We start from the raw sequence: 26,140 nt of genomic DNA, 5'->3' as shown, positions 1-26,140 counted from the left end.
CACGACTCTCTCTCCCCCCACCCCCCCCCGGACCTCCGCGGCTCTCTCCCCCCACCGGACCTCCGCGACCCCCACCCGAGACCCGACGCCACCTACCTGTAAATCCAGCCCGAAGTCTTGGGCCCGGCCATTCAGCCCTCCCTCCCTCCCTCCATCCTCTCTCCCTTCTCCCACTCTCTCCCCCCACTCCCCTCCTCTCCCCCCTTCTCCTCCTCTTCTCCCCCACCTTCTCGTCCTCCTCCTCCTCCTCCCCCCCCCACCCCTCCCCCCTCCTCCTCCCCCCTCCCCTCCCCCTCCCCCCCTCGCTGTCAGAAACACAGGCACTGACAAGACAGAGAGTGAGAGACACACACACAGACAGAGAGATAGAGACACTGACAGAGACACACTAGGGGGCCGTCCCAGCACACTGTTGGAGGACTCCTGGTGCTGCAGTCGGTAAGTAGAAAATGTTTTATTTATTGATTTTTTTTTAAAATTATTTTTTATTAATTTTTTTTGATTGATTTATTGGTTGATTTATTGATGTTTTTATCATTTATTATTGATGATGGCTCTATGGGCCCAAGTTTCCACATGATTTGCGCCTGATTTTTAGGAGCAACTGATGGAGAACGGACTATCTTAGAAATCGCAATTCTCCACATTTCTTTTCTGCAGTTCTAGTCAGGTAGAACAGTTCCACTTTGGAACAGAATTTTTTCTTCAAAAGGGGGCGTGTCCGGCCACTGACGCCTGATTTCAAAGTTTCCACAGTGAAAACGTACTCCAAACTAACTTAGAATGGAGCAAGTGAAGATTTTTGTAGAACTGAAAAAACCTTGTCTACACATTAAAAAATCAGGCGCAGGTTACAAATTAGGCGTCCAGAACGAGGTGGGGGGGGGGGGAAGGGAAGTCATTAAATTCTATAATAAATCCTTATTTATACTTATACAAATATTATACAAATAAATCCAACCTGAATAAACATTTATAAGCAAAGAAAAGATTAAATAAACCATCTTCCTACCTGTGTGAAAGCGCTGCAGGCAGGCCTTTCGGGACCGAAGGCTGAACGGGCCGGCCCGAGACTTCGGGCAGGGCCCGTCCCCAGCACCAGATTTACAGGTAGGTGGCGTCGGGTCGGGCCGGGTCGGAGAGGTTCGGTTCGGGTCGGGGGGAGGGAGAGAGAGGGAGGGAGGGAGGGAGGGAGAGGGGGAGAGAGAGAGGGAGGGGGGGAGAGAGAGGGAGGGAGGGAGGGGGTGAGAGAGAGGGGGTGAGAGAGAGGGAGGGGTGAGGGGGAAGGGAGGGAGAGAGAGGGGGGAGGGAGAGAAGGGAGGGAGAGGGAGAGAGGGAGGGGGAGGGGGGTGAGGGAGGGAGAGAAAGAGGGAGGGAGAGAGAGGCAGGGGGAGGTCAGGTCAGGGAGGGGGAGGTCAGGTCGGATCCAGTCCGGGGGGGGGGGGGGAGCGGGAGCGGGAGCAGGAGCAGGAGCGCGGGTCGGGTCGGGGGGGGGCGGGAGCAGGAGCGCGGGTCGGGTCGGGGGGGGGCAGAGTGGGAGTAGGAGCGCGGGTCGGGTCGGGTCCAGTCCGGGGGGGGGCGGGTCCGGAGGCAGGGGTGTGGCGGGGGCGGGGGGGGGGGGGGGGGGGAGCGGGTGTCGGGTCTGGTCGGGCGGGGAGCAGGAGCTGGCCGTGGGAGGAGCCTTATTCACGCAGCCCCAGTGAGGGCATTCGGCCAGGGCTAGGGGCTGCGTGCTTCGGGCCCCTCCCACACAGTTCGGCGCCTGGAGCTACTGCACTTGCGTGCCCACTGTAGCGCGCATGTGCAGAGGTCCCGGCACTGTTTTCAGCGTAGGGACCTGGCTCCGCCCCCCCACAGCTCGTGCTGGCTGCGCCGAGGGCCAGAGGACCTGCAGGTAGGTGGAGAATACAGAGGATTTTTTTAGGCGCACTTTGTGGCGCAAAAAACGGGCGTCCAGGTCGGGACTGCGCCGTTCTAGGCGCGTGTGGAAACTTGGGCCCTTTATTTGTAAAACTGAAGTGTTTAATGTTTGTAAACTTCCCTTTAAACCCTAGCCCCACCGCCCCCCTTTCCCTATGCCTAATTTGTAACCTACGCCTGATTCTCTAAAGTGTAGACAAGGTTTTTTCGAACGTACAAAAATCTTCACTTACTCCATTCTAAGTTAGTTTGGAGTAAGTTTTCACTGCCTAAACTTTGAAAACAGGCGTAAGTGGCCGGACACGCCCCCTTTTGAAAAAAAAATTCTGTTCCAAAGTGAAACTGTTCTAACTGACTAGAACTGGAGCAAACTAAATGCCGAGAATTCAAATTTCTAAGATACTCCATTCTAAACCAGTTGCTCCAAAAAATCAGGAGCAACTCAGGCCGAAACTTGGCCCCATACAGTGTGCTTAGGGGGAACAGAAAAGAAAATGGTCAGCGTGCAGTGAGATGAAAAGAGGGGATGAGTGTAAGAGTAACTGAGAAGGTGGAGGGGGTTGAAGTTGGAGGGCGAGAGTAACTGGAAAGGTGGGGTGGGTGGGATGGAGGCAGGGAGAGAAGGCTATATTTAATAAAACAATTTAATAATCATAACTACATTTAGCCCACAATTTCTCATGGGAAGAATCCTAAATTTTTTGCCATGGTATTGCAGTTTTCCAATAGCCCTGCTGATAAGGAACTTCTTACAATGGTAAAGCAGTTCAAGAGTTAATCTAATATTTAAAATATGTAAAGTCAATAGATTAACCAATGTACAATTAACATGTACGCCATTATCTTCACATGCGACATAAAAAGTGAAGAAAAAAATTATGTAGTAAAGTGCACATAAAAATAGATGTGTCCTTTAAAGACATTAAATTGTTAATGTTATTATACAATCAATGAAAAATTGTGAGATTATGATTATGTCGGAGTTGGCAGTTGAACAAATGAGATAGTTAAAAAACTAGTCTGATCCAGTTCAAAATTGCGTGGGAAGAATATAAGTATTTTAATTAGCATAATTTAGCTCCATGGAAGGAGAGCCTGTTAAATGTCCCGAGAACAAGGGGCTTTTAAATCCAACACTGTATCTATTGCATGCAGATTGAAGTAAAAATATCAATTTATGAATAATAGAATTGGCAGATATCATTAATTATCAAAGTTTACTGCACTTTAGCATTTGTAATAATTCTGTGTTTCAGAACGTACAGCTGTTTTAGCTACAGGGCTCTTAAATGCTAACATGATGTCTTATAAGGGCTGATTTTCCTGGCACTTGCGCAAGAACATAAAACATAAGAACATAAGAACTAGGAACAGGAGTAGGCCATACGGCCCCTCGAGCCTGCTCCACCATTTAATACGATCTTGGCTGATCCAATCATGGACTTAGGTCCACTTTCCTGCCTGCTTCCCCCTAACCCCTTATTCCCTTATCGGTTAAGAAACTATATATCTGTCTTAAATTTATTCAACGTCCCAGCTTCCACAACTCTCTGAGGCAGCGAATTCCATAGATTTACAACCCTCTGAGAGAAGAAATTTCTCCTCATCTCAGTTTTAAATGGGCGGCCCCTTATACTAAGATTATGCCCTCTAGTTCTAGTGTCCCCCATCAGTGGAAACATCCTCTCTGCATCCACCTTCAAGCCCCCTCATAATCTTACACGTTTCGATAAGTTCACTTCTCAATATTCTGAATTCCAATGAGTAGAGGCCCAATCTCCTCAACCTTTCCTCATAAGTCAACCCCCTCATCTCCGGAATCAACCCAGTGAACCTTCTCTGAACTGCCTCCTAACCAAGTTTATCCTTTCGTAAATATGGAAACCAAAACTGCACGTAAGATCAGGATAATGGAGTGGAAACCTGGATGGTTGGGTCTCCATCCCTTTAAATTACTGTGGGAATTCTGGGGGTCGGCTGGGAGGGCAGAGCTTGGCTTGCACCTGCAGTAGGTGCAAGCCAGTTGGAGCAACGCAAATTAGTTGGAAGGAGGAATATCTAGCCTCTCACCTCACTTTCAGGATCCAATGCTGGGTGGGCACCATGGTGCAGATGCATACAAAAAACATGGTACTGTGACTGCCCACCTGAAACTTTCAAATTCGCAGTATCCGTGGGGTACTGGGGGCGGGCCGAAAACTGAAAGGTAACAATTCTATTCTGAGTTAAACATCCTCCCTCCCACATGTAACATCTAGTCAGAACTTCCAGCTGCCGATTTCCACTTGCTAGCAGACGCTCATGGCCTGTGAGGCCTCCAGCTGTGGCTCACGTTTCTGCCCCATTTGCCAGTGCTACACCCTATCTAGGAACGTTCATGTTCCTATTTTTTGATTTATTACCACTGACATTTTACTATGTGAAATCCCTTATGTTTTCCTCTGGGAGTAATCTTTCATCACTTGGATGTACATGTCATGGAGTTCAGGATCTGAAACATTGGGTCCTTCATCGAAACACCTGTGAACTCGTAGAAGCAAGTCATCCTCGTTCGAGGGACCGCTTATGATGTGCATGTCAACACTGGATAGCCAATCTTGACTGACAAATGATAGTGCTTGTTTTAAAACATTAAAGTGACTGAACAGCTATTTAACTAGTAGATGTAACATCTACCAATGTAGATGCAGCAAGTGCAATTTTGGGACTACTATCTCTGAGCCACAAATTCAAGAGAGCTTATTTCAGACAGGGCTCTATCTCAACTTATGGACGCTGTGCTTGAATGGAGGGGTACTCCTTTTGGGTCAGCAGGAGTCAACACCGAGACCATATGTTAGCATGCCTGACAGGAGGTTTCTGACAGCCTGAACACGGGTTTTCTGCATTTACCTTGGAGAGTGGGTCCCCAAGAATTTGAAAGCCGTAGAATTTTGCTGCAAAGCAAGTATGTATCTGGCATACTTGAATTTACTGATTACTTAGTCTGGATATTTTGGAAGAGTATGATATAATTTGTTATGCAATACATCATTTTTTTATAAAAGCTTTTCTGTAGTATTTGTCTGGTGACTCAACAGTATTATGTCAGACCTACAAACTAGAGAATCAATATGAATATTACAATTGAACACATTGTCTTTGCAGTGACATTATTTTACATTGATACAGCATTACAAAATCATTTTACCTTTCCTTTATCAAAGTAATGGATAATTTCCTGGTAAAGCTGTTCTTTCAGTTGTCCTTGGGTCTGTGCTTGGTATCCATCTCTCTGATTCAGGTGAGCTGCACACGGCTGTTCAGACCACTTAACAAAAAACAGCAACAAAATAGTATGATTTTTTGTACAATATATATACATTTCTACACTGGTCAACATCAACTAGATCGACATTTGCAGCATAGAAGGAAGCAATTCAGCTCACTGTGCTTGTGGCATTGCTAGACCAGTTCAAACCTAATTTATTCTTTTCCTTAAAAAGGTCTAATGGTCTCTGCCTCAACTACTCCTTGTGACAATGTAATTTAAGCTCCAACAATAGTACTTTGATTTGCAATTTGGTAGAAAAGACCATCAAACCTAGTAACTCTCATACAGCAAATAATTTACATCAACAGCAAGATCGGAAACTATAATCTATCTAGTGCATGTTACAACAGCTGGCAAACTGAGGGTTAAGCACTTAATGAACAAAATTGACTTGCTTTTTGTCTTCAGAGATACAGTTCATTCTCCTGTAGATTACCAATGACATTGTGAATGTCATCATTAAATGCAGCTTAAAATAACTGGCACAACACTGCAATTCTCCTCATACCACCCCAAATATGCATTGCCAATGCTATTGCAACAGATACCCTACTGATCTCCAAGAAGTGGTATCACTGCATCCGTACATTTGCCCTTCATTTTATTTTTTAAACTTATGCTGTAGTTGCATTGCTTTCTTTTGATGGAGAGCTGACTGTTCCTGCAGCTCTTTCAATCGGGGGATAAAGCCGCAGTATATTCCACTGTGTTTGAATTTTCAGTGTCCATTCAAGGAGCAAGAAATAGCATAATTCAGTGCTCCTTCTTCACATTGCTTCACAAACTGAACCAAGTACAGTATGGTAAAAATGTTAAAATGCTAACTAACTATTCAAATCACTTGATTTGTTTGGGTGAAAAATATATATATATTTTTACATATGACCTGTTAGCTTCATAGGCTACAAAAGAAAATTTTAAAGAATTTAGACCTATCTTCCTTCAGCACAGAAGGGCTGCATGTATGCATGCGCAATGTGTTTAAGAGCTGTGATATAGACGATCTGAGGGGGAAGAGATAAAATTGCTATTCATGAATTATTCATATTGGAAAAGCAAAATACTGCGGCTGCTGGAATCTGGAATAAAAACAGAAAATGCTGGAAATCTCAGCAGGATTTCATAAAAACTGACGAAGAGTCATCGATCCGAAACGATAACTCTACGTCCTCCCCACAGATGCTGCCTGACCTGCTGAGATTTCCAGCATTTTCAGTTATTATTCGTATTAGATGCAGGCAGTAAAATATAAAATAAGCATTCACGATTTGGAAAAAGGATCGAGCATAATTTAAGGGTTGCTCTTGTTGTAAATGGTGATAAAATGTGGGAATAAATTGCTACTGAACACAATTGATCAATTAAAAAATAGTACTGCATTTCTTACAAGTGGGATTGGAAGACTATAATGCATATGGTGCTAAAATAAAAATTGTAAATTTATGGGAACAAAAGGCAAGGTTGTGTGATTAAAGAAATGGAAAGTTTGAATGGATGCAGATCATACAAGAGCAAAATAAATGGGCCTTCGCCTAATCCCAGTTCTTACGTTAGAAATGGGTAGTCAGGGACAGATCATTATGTCAAAGTTGCGGAGTATAGCCAATGGTAGCCAATTATAGGCATTAGTAATATGAAACTAATATCTGCGGATCAGCACTTCAACTTAATCTGGAAAATTTATTTACTCAGGCTGTACAGGGAAAAGATAGGAAGCTGATCGGAGTCGCATCAGAACTGCTAAAGTCCATTTGCCTTTCAACGGCTGGAGATAAATCTAGAGCAGTGGAGTAATCAGCATATACAGGAAATTAAACACATACAATCTCAACACCATTTTACAGAGCAGAAACTTGTACTCTTTAGAAAGACAAAATCAATGGTCATCATTTGGCTTTGAAGGGAATTTAAAATTAAATAGGTCTGAATCACAAACAACAGTCTATTATAAAATAACTAAGATCTTTGATGTGAAGGTTAGCAGGGTTTAACCATGTCTCATCTCAGGCCTGAAATATTTTAAGTTCCAAGAGCAGAATAAGTGCGATCCCATTTTATGGTTGCACTAATAAGTTCAGCTATGAATTATTTCAGTAGACACAAGTCTAAAGCAAAATAAATATCGATTGTAAGACTAGGATTAAATGCTACTCAGAAATTACAAATAGTAGAAGGTCTTGAGCCTTGGCTCGACGATAACATTTCTGCATCAGAGTCAGAAGGTTATGGGTTTGAGTCCCACTCCAGGTGGATAAATGATAGTTTCTGAATACTGGGTTGACATCCAGCAGGGTACTTGCACCCAATAGGAGTGGAATGGCTCCTCCATTGTAGCTCCAGCGAGCAGATCGTGAGTAATGTAGCCTCTGAATATTGAATTGAGGGATTTTTGCGTCCAAGAGTAGAAAGAGTGTGTCCCCACCCCCCACCCCAATCATACGTAGCTGATCCCACCCACCCCCCACCTCACACCTCTGGTAGTCTAGTGACCTGGCCACATAAAAAGGGTCTTAATTATGGAAACAAACAAGAGCACTAGTGTCCTGAACTTAAATAAAGGCAATTACAAAAGTATGAAGACAGAGTTGGCTAAAGTGGACTGGGGAAATAGATTAAAGGGTAAGAAGGTAGATAAGCAGTGGCAGATATTTAAGGCGATACAGGCTGAACCTCCATTATCTGGCACCCTTGGGACATGGCCTGTGCAGAATAAGGGATTTTGCTGGATGAGGGGAGGTCAGCGATCCGAGGTCTGGGGGGGCGGAAAAGAGGAGGTTGGCGCCCCGGGCAGACCCGAAGTATCGGCGGGACCTTGGCAGGCTGCGAAGTGTCGGCGAGCCGTGAAGGAAGTGTTGGCGGGCCAAGTGTCGGTGCGACCCCAACGGGTGTCGGTGTGGACCCAGTGGGCCGAGTGTCGGCGCCATCCCAGCAGGCGTCCGAGCGGCCCCAAGCGGGCCGGGCGTCCGAGCGGCCCCAAGTGGGCCGGGCGTCCGAGCGGTCCAAAGCGGGCCGGGCGTCCCCAAGCGGGCCGAGTGCCCGAGCGGTTCCAAGCGGGCCGAGCGGCCCCAAGCGGGCCGGGCGTCCGAGCGGTCCCAAGCGGGCCGGGCGCCCGAGCGGTCCCAAGTGGGCCGGGCGCCCGAGTGGTCCCAAGCGGGCTGGGCGTCCCCAAGCGGGCCGAGTGCCCGAGCGGTCCCAGCGGGTGTTGGCACAGTCCCAAAGTCGGGCTGGAGGTCGGTTGCTTTCTGCGCATGCGCCCCCGCCTGCTGGAATCATGCCGGACGAGGGGTGGTGCCGGATAAGGGAGTCCCGGATAAGGGAGGTCCAACCTGTATTTCATAATTCTCAGCAAAGATATATTCCAGTGAGAAAGAAAGACTAAGAGAAGGATGTAGCTAACTAAAGAAGTAAAGGATGGTATCAAATTGAAAACAAAGGGATACAATGTTGTGAAGATTAGTGGTGGGCCAGAGTATTGGGAAATCTTTAGAAACCAGCAAAGGACGGCTAAGTGAATGGGCAAAAATTGGACAGATGGAGTATAATGTTGGGAAAATGTGAGGTTATCCAATTTGGTAGGAAAAATATAAAAGCAAATTATTATTTAAATGGGGACAGATAACAAAATTCTGCTGTACAGAGGGATCTGGGTGTCCTTGTACATGAAACACAAAAAGTTAGCATGGAGGTACAGCAAGTATTAGGAAGGCAAATGCAAAGTTGGCCTTTATTGCAAAGGGCATGGAGTATAAAAGTAAGAAAGTCCTGCGACAACTGGTGGAGATTGACAGATTTTTGAACGATAAAGGAGTCATGGGTTATGGGGAGCGGGCAGTGAAGTAGAGGTGAGGTCACGGTCAGATCAGCCATGATCTTATTGAATGGCAGACCAGGCTCGAGAGGCCAAATGGTCTACGCGTGCTCCTATTTCTTATGTTCTTATGTTCCGATCTGCTGGAAGAAGTGGGTTGCCTTACGTGACTTGAAAGAGAAGAATGTCTGTACTAGAATCTGTCAAGACATTATTCAGGTGCTCGGAACCTTATTGGAAATATACATAACGCTTTCCAAATCATAACCAAAACCAGAGTAAACTAATATCTGCACGTGCATGTAGAATATTAGAATTGCTTAAAATCCTTACTGAAAGGCAAGAATTCAACAAAAAAAGAAATGTAGCATAATACATTCATACATTTCTTGCCAGTAATTGCATTAGATATAAATATCAGCCAATTAAAGACTGCAGACATATTAATAAACCTGGCTTAGACCAAAAGGCAATGTCAATGTTCAATCCCAATGAACTTCTAAAAATCAAGAATCATTGCACATCATCAATGTAAATGTATTCAGACCAATGCTGGTGTAAAAGAGATTTAAATTTCTTTCCAACAATTATAGATTGGTTGGAAGCACTAAGTATCAAGAATTACTGTACTGTTGATGTTTATAAAATCTACCTTTCGATTTACATTGCAATGCCAATAAATTAATACTGATTACATTGTGTGTGTAATCATTAATACTGATTACTCACATATCTATAATATTTTTTTAAATGCTGAGTGGATTCCAACATTCCATTTCAAAATACATTGAAAAGTCAATGTATGTCAAGCTCTGCAAATGGGAAAACCTATTGAAAAACTGTCAACATTTACCTGCAGTACTAGTTATGTCTGTAAGTGGTGCCATGATTGTTATTTATAATGTTAAAGAACTGTCATGTAACATTAGACCAAATCCTGCACCAAAAACGTCTGGTCTTTAAATCTGATTGGGATAATTTCCGTCTTCAGTGGCTGAGCAGGAATCTGGTGTAGCAGAGCAGATCACCCACCTTTTATAGAATAAATGAAATGAAGATTATGTTGGTTCTATAAAGGATGGGCAATCAGTTACCCCAAATTACTGCCCAAGGGGGTGAAGACAAAAATCAACCGATTGTGTATATTCACACAGCACCACCAAAATTCCACTGGATGGCAGTGAGTAATAAATCTCAACGTAAAGAAGACTATCCACCCCGCTCCCCCACAACAAGAATTCAGCCTATGAAAACTTCCTGATGTCCTGAAAGAGAACTAATACAAATGTTCCCTGAGTAGGTCTGCACCAAATGGAAAAAAAAATCATTATTTTTCCATAAACTCCCCTCAACTAAATGACAAAACTATCATTTCTTCCATCTGACATTTCAATGCAGACAATGCTGTGTCCATTACACCAGATCTTCACTTCCTTTACATTGGCCCAGGAATTCAGGGATTTCTTGAAGGAGGGAGGAAAGGAGGTGGTAGAGCTGGACCTGGTTTCCTATCTGCACAGGGCCATAGCATTGATGGAAATGAGGCATGAGGGGGTGGACCCGACCTTCTCATCTTAATTTTCTGTTTGCGTGGTCATGAGAATTCAGTCACTGGCCCCCCCATGAAGCTAGCTTTGAAGAAACTGGATATGAAAACAACAACGTCTTTATTGATCCGACACAAAATGACAATTGCATTCAGAGAAATCAAGGATAGCTGGTCTGGGGAAAAAAAAAGACAAGACAAGCATAAAGAAAGTTGCATTTCCGAGGGTGGAGTTAAAGATACTGTTGGGGAAGTTTCATTCTACATCTCATTCGAAACTGCTTGAACCTATGAAGTAGTCAAAATGGAGCAGCTCCATTTTTGATTTTAATGCCGCTGCATTTGACGGTGGTTGAGGCACCTGCCAGACTCAGGTGAAAACCTTGTGCATAAATGTTAATCAGGGTTCTATTATGCTAATAGGGCCCCATTGACATTTTAATCGAGACTCTGAGACTTTCCAGCCAGACAGAGAAGGAAGAAGAGGCCCCTCATGTAATGCAAAAAAATTCCTTTATGGGGACATGGGGAGTAAGAGTGCTCCTCCAGGCAAGACAAGGAAAGTGCATTCTGCTCTGTTTGCCCTCCTTTTCTTCCGGACATCCTCCTGAAAATCCCTCCTTGCCACTCACCTGAAAGTCGGGGGCAGCCAAGGGCCATCTGAACGTCCTCTGCCAGCAGTCGCTCATCACCCTCTTTCCACCCATTCTGGATCAGTGGCATTTAAATGAGACCAGAGGGTTAAAATACCCCAGAACTGAAATTTAGGCGAGCATTTCACACTCACTGTACCCCATCTCGCCTGAAACATGTTCCGGGTTAAAAGTGACCCCATAGAAAAAACATTTCGACCAGAAGGTTCCCATGGGATTTTGGAGGCTCGTAGATGATGAAACTTTGGAGTGAAAGGTGAGAGGAAAGAGAGAAGGCCGAGTTGCTCAAATCAGGAATAGTTGCACAAGGAGTCGAGGCAAAGGCCTTTGTGAAACTTACGTTGAGAGAAATGCCATAGCAGTTTGGGCGAGACACATGGTAGTTTGTGTGGCCAGCTGGGAAGACTTCAGTGAAATAGAAGGAGTCACCATCTGTAAACTAATTTCTGTTATGACCAGGATGCTAATAGATTCAGCTACTATAAGATTGTGGATAGTGAGGAACTTGTTTGCAAGGAAATTAACATTCTTGAAGATGATATAGAGCATACCTTGACATGAGATGAGGTGGGGAGGAGTCATATGTTGGTGAAAGGCAAGGTGGTATGAGATGGAGGAGCAGAGCAAGCATTGGCAGAAGATGAAAGAGGGAGGGGTATGGACTAGGGCTGAGGAGTAGCTATTAGTGGGAGCAACATAAGCACACACAAGTGATGCATAGGAAAACCTTAAATTATGGGCAAATGGCAGAGAACCAAATATAATAAATAAGCCCTTACGACAGGAGCTTTATGAGTGGAAGCAATCAGTCTGGGATCAGACATTCAGGTCTATGAGCAAGGTCAAAGATGTACAGCACCTGTGATGAAGAGCAGTGAGGTTTGTAGTCTTCAAGGAAAGTTGGAGCTGTCTGAGCTTGGCAACGAAGGTTGGAAAAGCCATGGTTGGTGAAGAGGTCAAAGAGGCTGCAAGCAGCTGGGCAGGGGGAGGGCTACATGATGGGGTTAGGTATGGTGCTGGACAAAGTAAAGCAAAAGAAAACAACCATTAAAACCAACAATCAAACCAGCTGCCAGTAGAGTCAGATCATCCAACTGACAGAGCTGCTTGTGAAAAGACTGTTGGCCACAACAGCTCTCGCAGCAGATTGGCAAATGTAATGAAATCCACTCCATGAGCCATGCAGAGAAGTGAGTTCCTATCTAGGTTTCTCAATGTGCAGTCTCAATTTATTTGCTGTTAGGTGCAGGCTCATTAATTGGTTTTAAAATGACAATCTTAGAAAGGCCAAAAATACGACTGGTTTGGAAAGATGTGGCCTGTGGTATAGCTAACCCAGGAGCCCTTTGTGTTCACACCAGTTGCTCGGAATGAAAAAGTGTTCCATTTCCCAGACATCCCTCACATTGATGAGCACACAAAAATACATACCTTTCCTTCTGCCTCCCCCATGTCGAGAAAAAAAAACTTAACTGATATAGCGGCCAAAATTCAGGTCCACCCGAAACAGTGCACACCTACCGCTTTTTGGCCGCCATTACCGCCACAATGTTTGAGGCGGGAATCCGCCCGAAATTCAGCGATTTTTAAAAAAAGCACCCAGCGGTATTGGCCCGCGGGAATCGGCACTTCTTAAAGACCAGGGTTTGCAGCTCAGCCCTGAGGAGGGAAGGGGTTGAAGTTAAGGCCATGGCTGCTGGACCTGTAGTGAGGAGGGCAAGCTGTTGTTCTGATGCAAAACTGGAGACACTGATTCAGGCTGTAGAGGGAAGGAGGCGAGTGCTGTGCCCCGAAAGAGGTGACCGACTCGCGATGTCTTCACAAATGCTTGGAGAGAGATCGTTGTGGAGGTGTCAGGGATCTTAATTCATGACCAGACTGCCGCCTAGTGCTGCAAAGGGATGAGTGACATCATCCATCTGATGAATGTGAGTACCTGTTGCACCACCTGCTGACCTTCCATCAGTGAGCCTGTCCTTCATCCTTCTCTTATTTCCCACCTTCACTATATAGTCACTAAAGCAGCATTTCATTGTTGAGGCCTGGTATATGTTCTCGCAACGGACGCTCCCCTTTCATGTCACAGTTACAGCTGCATAACAGGGGGACACACTTGTGCACTCATTTCTGAGACCTCATGACACTGCTACTCAGTAACCATTCTTTGTTTTGCAGGCCAAAGTTGCGCACAGCCGGATGGACCAAAGGAGCACTAGTGGTGACGAGCCCCAGCTACAAATCCTGACACCTTTGGAGGACAGGGCGAAGGCACTAGTGGGCAGACATGCTGCATTCCCTGTGGCCACCGGTACTGGCGATGCCAATCCCCTTGCGGGCAGCATGGGTAAGTGAGGCCCTCCTTTAATGGTATCTCTCCCTGAACGCGTCAGTGCCTATGTGCCTTTCCTTCTGAAAGTCTGCTAGTTGCAGCCTTCATGTGTCCCCCTTCACGGCATCCCCTGTGCCATTTATGCTTGCAGATGAGAGGTCGAGTGACAGTCAACAAGAGGGTCCTGCTGCGAGTGGGAGGGCAATGCAGGAGGACAGCCTCGAAGGCAGTGGCATCCGAGGCAAAGGAGAGGATGACGGAGAGTGTGATTGGAGGCCTGTACAACAGCACTGAAGGCACTGAAAGCCGAGGCCAGGGAGATGATGACATGGAGAGTGGGAGTCGAGGCCTGGACGACAGCCTTGAGGGCGCTGAAAGCCATGGGGATCCTGATACTCCAGACGACATTGAGGCCTCGTGCCTCAATGAGACCCTGAAGCCCCTTTCCATCTGTTGGCGCCAACTCAGATGAGTTAGAGGACGAGGGGGACACTGCTGGCAGCAGCGCATCACTGCTTCCACTCACGCGCCAGCTCAGATACTGGGAGTACGCGGTCTCGAAGAGAAAGCAGAGGGGTCTGCACTGGGTGTTACACCGGGGCCTAGCGGGCTGCAGCATGGTGATGGGCAGAGGGAACCTCAGGTACCATCTCTCCGGGGGGTGAGTCTGATACATATGCTTATCACTATAATAAATCACACGTGGCCCATGCTGGAGCTGATCACCTTGTGACCTTTAGGTTTAATGTAAACTCCAAAAGTGAGCACTGCAGGGGGAGCCTGCTTTATATAGGGAGGCAGCACGAGGAGCAGTAATGTGTGCCTCCCAGGCTTTCCCCATCTGTTGACTATTACATGTAATTACATGGTGCAGAGCATGGCTGCAAATACATCACAGAGTCCACACCGGAGTTCTGCTGAGGAGGACTCAGATGAGCCCATTGATGTTGGGGCTTACAAAAGAACACCATGCATTCCCAGATTTTGGGGGCAGTGGTAAGGGTGCCGGACAGGCTGTCGTAAGTGGTGAGGAGCGTGGAGGAGTCCGCCTCCCGCATTGACGATAGTTCTGTGCACACCATGAAGCCCATCATTGCCAGTGTGCAGACGATGGTGGACTCAGAGACCGTGCGGATCCAGCTGTGATGCTGCAGCCCTTTGGTGATGTGGCAGCTGCCATTACAGCACAGGCACAAGGGAAGGAGCGTGTCGTGCTGGTTTGGAGAGGATGGAAGCTCAGAATGCTCTTATGCGCTCTGTGCAACAGATCACAGAGCGTCTAACTGCTGTCATCCCTGGTGGCTTTGAGACAGTGGCTGGTCTCACACAGTCTAAGCTCGACGCCACCCGACACCCGAGTGTTGCCTTCGCGGCTGGGTCCACTACGAGCCACGGGGGGCCTTCCGGTGTTGCGTCACAGCACCGACCTGAGCTGCCTCAGATTGGTGGTGGCGGCAATGTGCCGCACCCAGGGAGTGACGCAGGCTCCTCGGACCAGGATCCTGATGATGTGCTCTCTCAGAATCACACCATTCCTGACCCCAGGCCTGTCACTCCGCCATTGCCTCCAAGCATAGACTCGCCCAAGCCAAGGAGGGCGCTGACCAGTCTTCAGCCGGCCCTTCCAGGGCTGGAGCTGGTCGAGGGCATCCTAGAAGGACATCTGTAGCTTCCACACAGGAAACACAGCAGCCTTCCCAGACCCATGAGGCAGCCACAGGGGCGACACTGCGGTGTAGTAGCAGGATAGGTACATGTTAGAGGGGTTATAAAAAAATGCACAAGGGTGAGAAATTATGTTGTGTTAGTTTTGCACTGTTCTTTGTTATGTAATAAATCTTTATTGTGTCTTCCTGTATACGGGTAGGTGTATAATTTGATGGTGGGCAATGATGTATGAAGTGACTCATTGGGGCGGCCATGGAAAAGCGAAGCTGAAGCGTCATGGGGGCATTAAATCATCTGAAACGAACAGCAATCAGACATGTCTGCACTTCCCTTGCAAGGTTAGGATGGTGATGATGTCTCCTGGGTGGCTGGCGACGCACATCCTGGTCCTCCTCCTCCTGCTGTGCCTCCTCCTGAGGTGTTACTGCTGGATCGACCTCCAACAGCTGGCCCCTCATGATTGCCAGGTTGTGAAGCATGCAGCAGACGACAACAAAGATGGAGACCCGTTCAGGCGATTACTGCAATACACCAGGCAACGGAACCTCTGTTTGAGGATCCCAATGCAATGCTCAATTATGCAGCTGGTGGCAGAATGAGGGTCATTGTATGCATGTTCGTCAGAGGTCCTGGGGTTCCAAAGGGGAGTCAGCAGCCAAGTGGACAAGGGATATCCCCTGACCCCAAGCAGCCATCCACAATCCTGGTTTGGGCCCGAGAAGATGGCGGGCACACTGCTCTGGCGCAGGATGAAGGCATCTTGGCTACTGCCTAGATACCGCGCATCGACTGCCATGATCCTGTGCTGGTGGTCGCACATTAGCTGGACATTCAGGGAGTGGAATTCTTTTCTGTTCATAAACATGTCAGCATGGGTTTGTGGCGCCTTCAGTCCAACATGTGTGCAGTCGATGGCCCCCTGCACCCTGGAGAACCCTGCAATCCAGACAAATCCGGCCTGCTCCTCTACCTGTTTCTCCCTGGTCATCGGGAAGAAAATGTATTGCACTCTTCTCCTGTACAGAGCATCTGTGACTTGTCGGATAGAGCGATGGGCGGAGAACTGAGCGATATTAGAAATGTCTACAGTTGCAGACTGGAAAGAGCCAGTTGCGTAGAAGTTTAGTGCAATGGTGACTTGTTTCAACGCTCAGAGCTGTTCTCAGCCTGAGGCTGCAGATCTGGCCGCAGGAGATTGCACAGCTCCCTCAGGATGTCCTTCCTGAATCGGAGCCTTCGCAGACATTGCTCATTATTTAACTCCATGAAGGAAAACTGATGTCGGTACACCCTGGCATGGTAGGGCCTCCTTCCCTCAGGTCTGTGCTGGGCCCCTCCGATGGCAGCTGGCTGATTGCCTTCTCCCTCATCCTGTTGATGGTCCTTAGCCTCTGCAGGCTGAAGCTGGCAAGCATCAGGCTCCTCGCCCACTATCTGGTGTGGGGGTTAGCGTATCTGACCCTCCTCCTGACGCCAGCTCCTTTCTGGACAACCTCTCTGCCTTCAAGTCTGTGACCATCTCCAGTCCCTTCTCTATGTTGGGCAGCCATGCGTGTTGCCTCCCTTACCCGCTGCCTCTGGACCCATCGGTGACGGTGCCGCCTTCTCCTGCGTGCCTCCCTGCCTCACACAATGTGGACAAGATGTTCCCCTGCTAACATTGAGCGGTGACCATTGGATCGGAAGTCGGGCCTTTTTGGGGAGCTGAATTTTGGCTCCATCGTGTTTTGGGTCTGAAGTGAGGGAACTAGTGAGGTCAATAGCAACATTGGTAAAGGCAGTAGAATTGGAGCTGATGTTGAGCTAGCACTAGATTGACCAGCGAGATTGACCAATAGCAGCCTTCAATGCTGAAATTTCTATGATTCTACAAAGATTAGACGTAGCGCCTGGTCTGAACTCAGTTATGGTAGCAGTACTTCTAACTGACACCCAGCAATTTCTGCTGGAAAATGTATGCATGTAGGTATTGGGTGAGGCTAGGATTGGGCTCAATTTTGATGCCCTCATGGATTATTATTCAGCCAGCGTCTATTGTCTAGGCTCACTCATTAAGAATGACCACTTGGTAAAGTGATTCAAGCGCTCTGGTGTTCATGGAATAGTACCTTGGAAGGAATCAATATTTTCAGACGAGGGAAAGAAAGGGTGAGAGTTAGAAAAGTGTTCAATATACTTTTTCATTTGTTTACATACACAGGGTGTAGTATTATCACAAGGCTTTCAAATCATGTCTTTATGAGAAGAATGACACAGGCTTTGTCTTGTGAAGCAAACTTTTTCATAAAAACAATACTGTGTTAAAAATATAATGCAGATTGATATTTTCAAACCTTTAAAACACAGTTGGGATTTGGAACGTGAGGCCACATTACTATTTTACTAACTATAATAAGCAAAGCACAACAGAAGGTTCACATACTGAACCCACTACACACTTAATTATGTTTCATATTTTTAGTGAAACCATCACTATAATGACAACAGTTTTTATAAGCTTAGAAAATAATTTGATACCTTCAGTTAAAATATTACCTTAAGGAGCTTTGCATTAAGCAGTAATGTGTAGGCAGCTTCAGTGTAGTTATCGCACTCTTTGTGCAGGTCACACAGCTTGTATAGATACCTACGATTAATCAATTTTGAACATATATAAAATACTGTAGAATGTTCTGAAGAAAATCCTAATGTATCAAATAAAAAGGCTATTCTTAAGTAGAGTTTGAACAAATCTACATTTGTTAGTACTACAACATGGGTGGTATCCCTGAGTTTCAGAGTACTCATTATCCAGTATCCCTGCTGGAAATGTGCATGTATGAACTTCAAGTGAGGACAGGATCAAACAATTCCCTCTGACAACACTCACTATCAAGATGATTAATAACCATTGGGTCATGTATGGGAGGATATCCAGCATCTGTGGAATTGTGCCCCACCAAGGAGTCAAAGTCTTCAGGAGTGGATACAAGGTGGAAAATGGAAGAGAAGATTGGAAGAAAATAATAATAATAATGAGCACTATGCTATAGAGCAGTAGTAACATTTGCTGAACGTATCTTACTGGCATGTAATGGATCTACACTGTCATCACTGTGCAATTAGGGTGGAGGGGAGCTAGATATTCATGAAAGATTTTTGTGCAATTTATTTATGAAAAATGTCATGCTGCAGTTTTTTCTGACAAGTTAGACTATCACTGGCTGCTCTTTGTCACTGAGTTCTTGTTCTGTGATTGGCTGGAATTCACCTTGGAGCACTGGAGAAGTAGTTGGTGAAAGTACACAAATCAAAGGCTGAGAAATTGGACTTTGCCCAAAACGAACGACAAGTCAGAAAAGCAAGTGTTTTGTGCGCCAGTCCCCAGTGACCTGAGTCCCAATCTAAGTTTGACCTCGGGCCTCATTTACATTAAAGAGGCAAGCTGTGGAAGTCAATCGGGAGACCCAATGCGGCTCTCCTGTCGGGCCCTGACCAATTTCAGATGGTTCTTATTTCTTATTCATGTGTTGGAAATTAATTATTTTGTAACAACTCCAACTTTAACTGTACTGTGAAAGGGTTTTTGCATACCTGATGTACATTTCTTCTCTCTCAATTTCTTTGTAGAAGTTCTGAAATACAGCAGAAAATATATTTCTTCCAATTTTGTTATACATGTGAGTTATTCAAATAATATACATCTTAAAGCAGACAGTCGAAATTTTACTTAAAAACAAAGCTCAGAAATTCCAGAAGCCTTGCTCCACCGGCAGAAATACAACATGGCAGGACTTCAACCTGCCTGTCTGCCCTGGCCCTGATTCTGCTCAAATTCCAGGAATGGGGTCAATTGAATAATAGTTGTTCACAGCACTACTGGGGTGCTTGCTCCACGGGGGCAGTGGGATTTCAAAGTGGCATATTGCCAATCCATCAGGCAGCGGGCCAGTTTGGCCAAACTGTGAATGCACAGGAATTTCAAGTTCCAGTTACTCCCTCACTGTTGTAATGCTCTCCTAAGGGCAACTGAGAGCTCTGAGATTGATTCCCATTGGGATACATCACTGTGGAACCCATTTAGAGTTTCTTTATGGCAAGTACGTCTTCTTCATTTCCATGTTCAAAACAGCCCGGAATTTCTATGCTGATTTCTACAAAATTAGTCCTTGAGCTTGTTGATCTTATGGATGTCAAACTGGATTTTCACAAAAGCAAATCTCTCACATTGTGAATCTCAAATGTGCCTATTATACTGCTGCAAATATTGTAGCACTGATGCATTTTATTAGTGTTGTGAACAGGCAGTTAAGGCTAAACTGCCCATTTGCATTGCATTTGAGAGAGAGCAAGCAGAGCTCCGGGAATGCATACTCAAATGCAAAGCATAAATTACCAGCCATTGATTGCCAGTGAAATTTCATATGACTCAAAAGACAGGATAGTTAGCGTTTTTCAATTATTTGAAATTAAGTAGTGGTGAAGTAAGCTTCGGAATTTAAAATAAAACTGAAAGCAGTGATCACTACCTGCAGTGATGTGCAATACTGTATTAGGAGCGCAAGTCTGTCTCTTCCAGGTAGCTACTAACACTAAGGGCTAGAAATTCGCCAACCTTGCGCCCGGTTTTTCGACGATATTTCGCTGTTTTTGGTGAAAAACGGTGAACCGTCTTGCGCCGGTGGTTTTTAAGTACCGCTGGGGAGCGGACCGCCGTCGTGCAAGACTTGAAATACCACTTTCGCCAAAAATTTGGCTCAGCGGTGACCCATATTCTGCGCGAAAAAAACTCCATGGAAAAACCTGCGTTGCGGCCCTTGGAACAGCGGTAGGTATGAAGACCTGCAAAAAAGGTGTCAAGTTTTTATTTTTTAATTCTTTTGCAGCGATTTGATAGTTAAGTATTTTGTGAATGTTTTGTGGTGTTTAATTGTTTGAAATTTCTGGGGGGGGGGGTGTTTTCCCCCTTCCCAAGGCCTCTCTCGCAGCGGTAATCGGCCTCAGACTAAAGTTGGTGAAGATCGCGGTTTCCGCCGCGAATCCTTGTGCAACGCCGATTTTTATCACTGGCCGCATTTTTTCCCGAAACTTAGACTTTAAAAAACTAGCGGAGTGATAACGGTAATTTTGGCGAAAAAAATACCGCCATCACCAAAAAACGAATTTCTAACCCTAAACCTCCAATTTTTGCACAATTAATTGGTGCAATGCAAAAGATCAAAATGCACCATCAGAGCCAGGCCATTCAGGAGAGAAGTTAGGAAACACTTCTTCACACAAAGGGTGGTAGAAGTGTGGAACTCTCTCCCACAAAAGCAGTAGATGCTAGCTCAATTAATCATTTTAAATCGGAGATCAACAGATTTTTTTTCTAGCCAAGGATATTAAAGGCTATGAAGCTGAGGTAGGTGGATGGATTTTATGATACAGATCTGCCAAGATCTCGTGAATGGTGGAAGAGGCTCAAGGGGCTGAATAGCCTACTCCTATGTTGACACATGCAGTATATTCAAGCATTACATTGTCTATATCCTTGTCGGAAAGGTGCTGGGGTAGGTGCCTGATTGCTGTCCAGCTCGCCAAGTTCTTTTGCCTTAAATTCATTGACATTAAATGACATATGCGTTTAACTGTTTAGCTGTATTAATCAAGGTCAGTGCCACATAAAAAACCATCTCGCCTACTAATTACGGTCTACCTCTAGTATTTCTAAAGTATATACATTTACTGCTTTTTCAGCTTGAACAAAGAATTATTAAACAACACAATTCTTTAAAGACCACTACAAACTTAAGCAGACTGGTTGGCTTCGTTTTTCCTATGTGTGTTCGTTCACCTTATCATTGTTTCAACTGATGGAGAATTGCTTCAAGTGTTTTCTTTGAGAAATTTTACTTAATCTTTTACATTTCACAGTAACAAGCATTTTAGCTGACACTATAATCAGTACCATTGTAGCACTACGGAAAATCTTAACAGAAACATATGGCTGCTCAAACTGTTAAGAAAACTCCAGAATTAATGGGCCCGTCTGGAAAAAAAAAGTCAGTTTATTTGCTTTCCTTTATTTTAACCTTCAGTATCTGTTTAACATTTAGAATTTGACATAACTATGTCATAGCATCTCTTTTGTGCCAATCCTTTAAATCTATACATGTGATAAACAGCCTTTCTTCCTTTTTAATTTATTTCTCGTTTATTATAATTTTTAAAATAATCACTCGACACACATGGGAATGTGGGAAGGGAGAAGCTTGAGACAATCACTATCACTAAGGAGGTAGTGCTGGACAGGCTAATGGGACTCAAGGTAGACAAGTCCCCTGTTTCTCATGAAATGCATCCCAGGGTATTAAAAGAGATGGCAGAAGTTATAGCAGATGCATTCGTTATAATCTACCAAAATTCTCTGGAATCTGGGGAGGTACCATCGGATTGGAAAGCAGCTAATGTAACGCCTCTGTTTAAAAAAAGGGGCAGTCAAAAGGCAGGTAACTATAGGCCGGTTAGTTTAACATCTGTAGTGGGGAAAATGCTTGAAGCTATCATTAAGGAGGGAATAGCGGGACATCTAGATAGGAATAGTGCAATCAAGCAGATGCAACATGGATTCATGAAGGGGAAATCATGCTTAACTAATTTACTGGAATTCTTTGAGGATATAACGAGCATGGTGGATAGAGGTGTACCGTTGGATGTGGTGTATTTAGATTTCCAAAAGGCATTCGATAAGGTGCCACACAAAAGGTTACTGCAGAAGATAAAGGTACACGGAGTCAGAGGAAATGTATTAGCATGGATAGAGAATTGGCTGGCTAACAGAAAGCAGAGAGTCGGGATAAATGGGTCCTTTTCTGGTTGGAAATCGGTGGTTAGTGGTATGCCACAGGGATCGGTGCTGGGACCACAATTGTTTACAATATACATAGATGACCTGGAAGAGGGGACAGAGTGTAGTGCAACAAAATTTGCAGATGACACAAAGATTAGTGGGAAAGCGGGTTGTGTAGAGGACACAGAGAGGCTGCAAAGAGATTTAGATAGGTTAAGCGAATGGGCTAAGATTTGGCAGATGGAATACAATGTCGGAAAATGTGAGGTCATCCACCTTGGGAAAAAAAACAGTAAAAGGGAATATTATTTGAATGGGGAGAAATTACAACATGCTGTGGTGCAGAGGGACCTGGGGGTCCTTGTGCATGAATCCCAAAAAGTTAGTTTACAGGTGCAGCAGGTAATCAGGAAGGCGAATGGAATGTTGGCCTTCATTGCGAGAGGGATGGAGTACAAAAGCAGGGAGGTCCTGCTGCAACTGTACAGGGTATTGGTGAGGCCGCACCTGGAGTACTGCGTGCAGTTTTGGTCACCTTACTTAAGGAAGGATATACTAGCTTTGGAGGGGGGACAGAGACGATTCACTAGGCTGATTCCGGAGATGAGGGGGTTACCTTATGATGATAGATTGAGTAGACTGGGTCTTTACTCCTTGGAGTTCAGAAGGATGAGGGGTGATCTTATCGAAACTTTTAAAATAATGAAAGGGATAGACAAGATAGAGGCAGAGAGATTGTTTCCACTGGTCGGGGAGACTAGAACTAGGGGGCACAACCACAAAATATGGGGGAGCCAATTTAAAACCGAGTTGAGAAAGAATTTCTTCTCCCAGAGGATTGTGAATCTGTGGAATTCTCTACCCAGGGAAGCAGTTGAGGCTAGCTCATTGAATGTATTCAAATCACAGATAGATAGATTTTTAACCAATAAGGGAATTAAGGGTTATGGGGAGCGGGCGGGTAAGTGGAGCTGAGTCCACGGACAGATCAGCCTTGATCTTGTTGAATGGTGGAGCAGGCTCGAGGGGCTAGATGGCTTACTCCTGTTCCTAATTCTTATGTTTTGTATATACTTAGTTGATTCTCCATTTATAAATTTCTGGTTGATGTAAAAGATATATCTTTAATAATTAAGAGTACATTTTTCATATTTGAGCTATATTTTACAAATATTTTGTCCTCAAAATATGTATTTTCTATAAAATGACATTACTTTCTCCTCTTGTTAAAGACCACTTTCATCATCTAGGGCTGATTGCAACATGTTCTCTGAAATACGACAAATTTAATCTGAGTCGGAGTTGCGGTACCTTTAATGGATAGCTGCAACAACACTTATTACTATGGGAATAGGCACTCAAACCAATATGTTGAGTAAATTCAACAATCCCAGCAGGAGCTGCAATTGAAGTGAGCATGAGTTGCAGATAGGGCCTCAATACTATCAACTTTAAGCACAGATTCCCAGTGGAATCACTGAATTTGCCCTTAAGAGTATCATATGCTGAACATTAGCGGGCACTATTTTCTGCTTTTGCCCAATGTTTACAAGGAGAAAGAGGAACTCGGGTCACCACTAGCATCTGTCATTCACCCCGGGTTTTTGGTCTGTGATTGGCACAAAGTCACATTAAGGCAATGACCCGAAATCTGCGATGGGTAATAACGAACGAATGAACAGCATTTGCGGTTATTACCCTTTTGAAACCATGCATGCTCTAAAGTTGCAGTTAGCCATTCACTGTTGTAGCCTGCACCCACCACCCAGAGCTGGCAATCAGTGTAATGAGGGGAAATCAGTGAAAGTGATGAAAACATTGGCTTTTCCGTAGTAATATTGCTGTTAAATACCCCTTTAAATTAGACTCTTTTGGATTAGATGCAACAGGGGTTTTAACAGCCTAATGATTGCCAAACCAATTTTATGGACCTGAAAAACTAATTTTAATTTTGTGGAGTGTCAAATTGATCCATTTTAACTTTATTTTTTTTTAAGTTTGTACATCTTTATTTCAAGTTTACCTTTTCCCCATGCAAGGACCCCAATGTTTGTTCTGCTCTCTAGAACATTTTTAAAAAGTTAGAATAAAGGGAGCTTTTTCACTTCCTAGTTCCCGATCTGTGAAAATTCTGCAACGTGATTGGCTGCTTAGACAGCATGTTGACGTCACAGCAACTCGTGTTAGGGATTCCCCGTTCATTTCCACTGATCTCAGCCAATCGTGAGATCTTTGTGGGAAGCTTACTTCGGTGCCAGTGGCAAACACATTTGCTTCGTTGCTGCCCACAAATTACAGGCCTATAAGTAGAAAGTACTAATGTAGCTGTGTAAACTGTACATTCCTGAAGTTGCTCACCATCATAAAAACATTCACAGTAAGCTCTTACCAGTACATTAACTGTACAGCTCATGCGGTTTTCTTTGTTTTCATCATGCATGATCGTTCTGTAATCCAAAAGCCTCTCCATAAGCCTGACAACCAGCATGACAAAGTTTTCTCCATTCTTAGCAAGATACTTGTGCTTTCTACAATGTTCCAGAAGGCTGGATAAAGTAGTAAATAGCAGTTTAATTTCATACATATGGAAAAAATAATTGAGGTCAAATTTAAAGAATTAGGGTGCTAGATATTATTCACACATTTTCATTATTACAAAGTCAAAATGTGCTGCAGTATAATTATTATGCTATTTGTCTCTGTTACAGGGTAATTTTTCTCATTAATTGGCACTTACATCTTCTCAAACAGCACTTTGTACTGCTCATCCCCTCTGCCTCCTTCAACTTCATGATCTAGCTTGGTGATGATCTCATTTTCAAACTATAATTAAACAGTGAGTGTAAATAATCAGCATTACAGTACGTGATTAGTTCAATGCAAATATTTCACTTATTACTGGAGCTACTATAATTTATATACTGAGAAGAGATGCATAAAAAATGCATAAAATAACTAATCGCTTCTATCTTGCTTCATTGACCTTAAGTGCAATGCATTTCAAAATGATCCATTCATTGTTAATTGTGGTGCATTTGTGGACATTGGCAGCAACACACAACAAATCTATGAAAACGATTTCCAGTTCATGCGTAACCTTTTGCTAGCTCTTTGAAACATAGAAATATAGAAAATAGATGCAGGAGTAGGCCACTCGGCCCTTTGAGCCTGCACCACCATTCAATAAGATCATGGTTGATCATTCATCTCAGTACCCCTTTCATGCTTTCTCTCAATACCCCTTGATCCCTTTAGCCGTAAGGGCCATATCTAACACCGTCTTGAATATATCCAACGAACTGGCATCAACAACTCTCTGCGGTTGAGAATTCCACAGGTTAACAACTCTCTGGGTGAAGAAGTTTCTCCTCATCTCAGTCCTAAATGGCTTACCCCTTATCATTAGACTATGTCCCCTGATTCTGGACTTCCCCAACATCGGGAACATTATTCCTGCATCTAACCTGTCCAGTCCCGTTAGAATTTTATATGTTTCTATGAGATCCCCTCTCATCCTTCTAAACTCCAGTGAATACAGGCCCAGTCGATACAGTCTCTCCTCATATGCCAGTCCTGCCACCCCTGGAATCAGTCTGGTGAACCTTCGCTGCACTCCCTCAATAGCAAGAACCCCAAACTGAACACAATACTCCAGGTGAGGCCTCACTAAGGTCCTGTACAACTGCAGTAAGACCTCCCTGCTCCCATACTCAAATCCCCTAGCTATGAAGGCCAACATACCATTTGTCTTCTTCACCGCCTGCTGTACCTGCATGACAACTTTCAATGACTGATGTACCATGACACCCAGGTCTCGTTGCACCTCCCCTTTTCCTAATCTGCCGCCATTCAGATAATATTCTGCCTTTGTGTTTTTGCCACCAAAGTGGATAACCTCACATTTATCCACATTATACTGCATCTGCCATGCGTTTGCCCACTCACCTAACCTGTCCAAGTCACCCTGCAGCCTCTTAGCGTCCCCCTCACAGCTCACACTGCCACCCAGCTTAGTGTCGTCTAAAAACTTGGAGATATTACACTCAATTCTTTCATCCAAATCATTAATGTATATTGTAAAGAGCTGGGCGC

At 44.7% G+C, this 26,140-nt stretch overlaps 1 protein-coding gene across 2 annotated transcripts in view; it reads right to left on the bottom strand.

Moving 5' to 3' along the window:
• Positions 1–26,140, bottom strand: part of dock1 (dedicator of cytokinesis 1) — an 816,280-nt gene that overhangs the window by 139,855 nt on the left and 650,285 nt on the right. For both annotated transcript variants that reach the window (XM_070876753.1, XM_070876754.1), the window contains exons 34-38: positions 24,786–24,871; positions 24,438–24,594; positions 18,811–18,851; positions 17,773–17,863; positions 5,111–5,230 (exon numbers count right to left, since the gene is read on the bottom strand). In XM_070876753.1, coding sequence (XP_070732854.1) covers positions 5,111–5,230; positions 17,773–17,863; positions 18,811–18,851; positions 24,438–24,594; positions 24,786–24,871 — 495 coding nt within the window. The remainder of the gene's footprint in view (positions 1–5,110; positions 5,231–17,772; positions 17,864–18,810; positions 18,852–24,437; positions 24,595–24,785; positions 24,872–26,140) is intronic.

Source organism: Pristiophorus japonicus, chromosome 3 (assembly GCF_044704955.1).
Source record: "Pristiophorus japonicus isolate sPriJap1 chromosome 3, sPriJap1.hap1, whole genome shotgun sequence".
In the NCBI taxonomy this organism is placed as follows: Eukaryota; Metazoa; Chordata; class Chondrichthyes; family Pristiophoridae; genus Pristiophorus; species Pristiophorus japonicus.
Note: the sequence above shows the minus strand (reverse complement) of the source record. Positions and strands in the feature narration are given on the sequence as shown.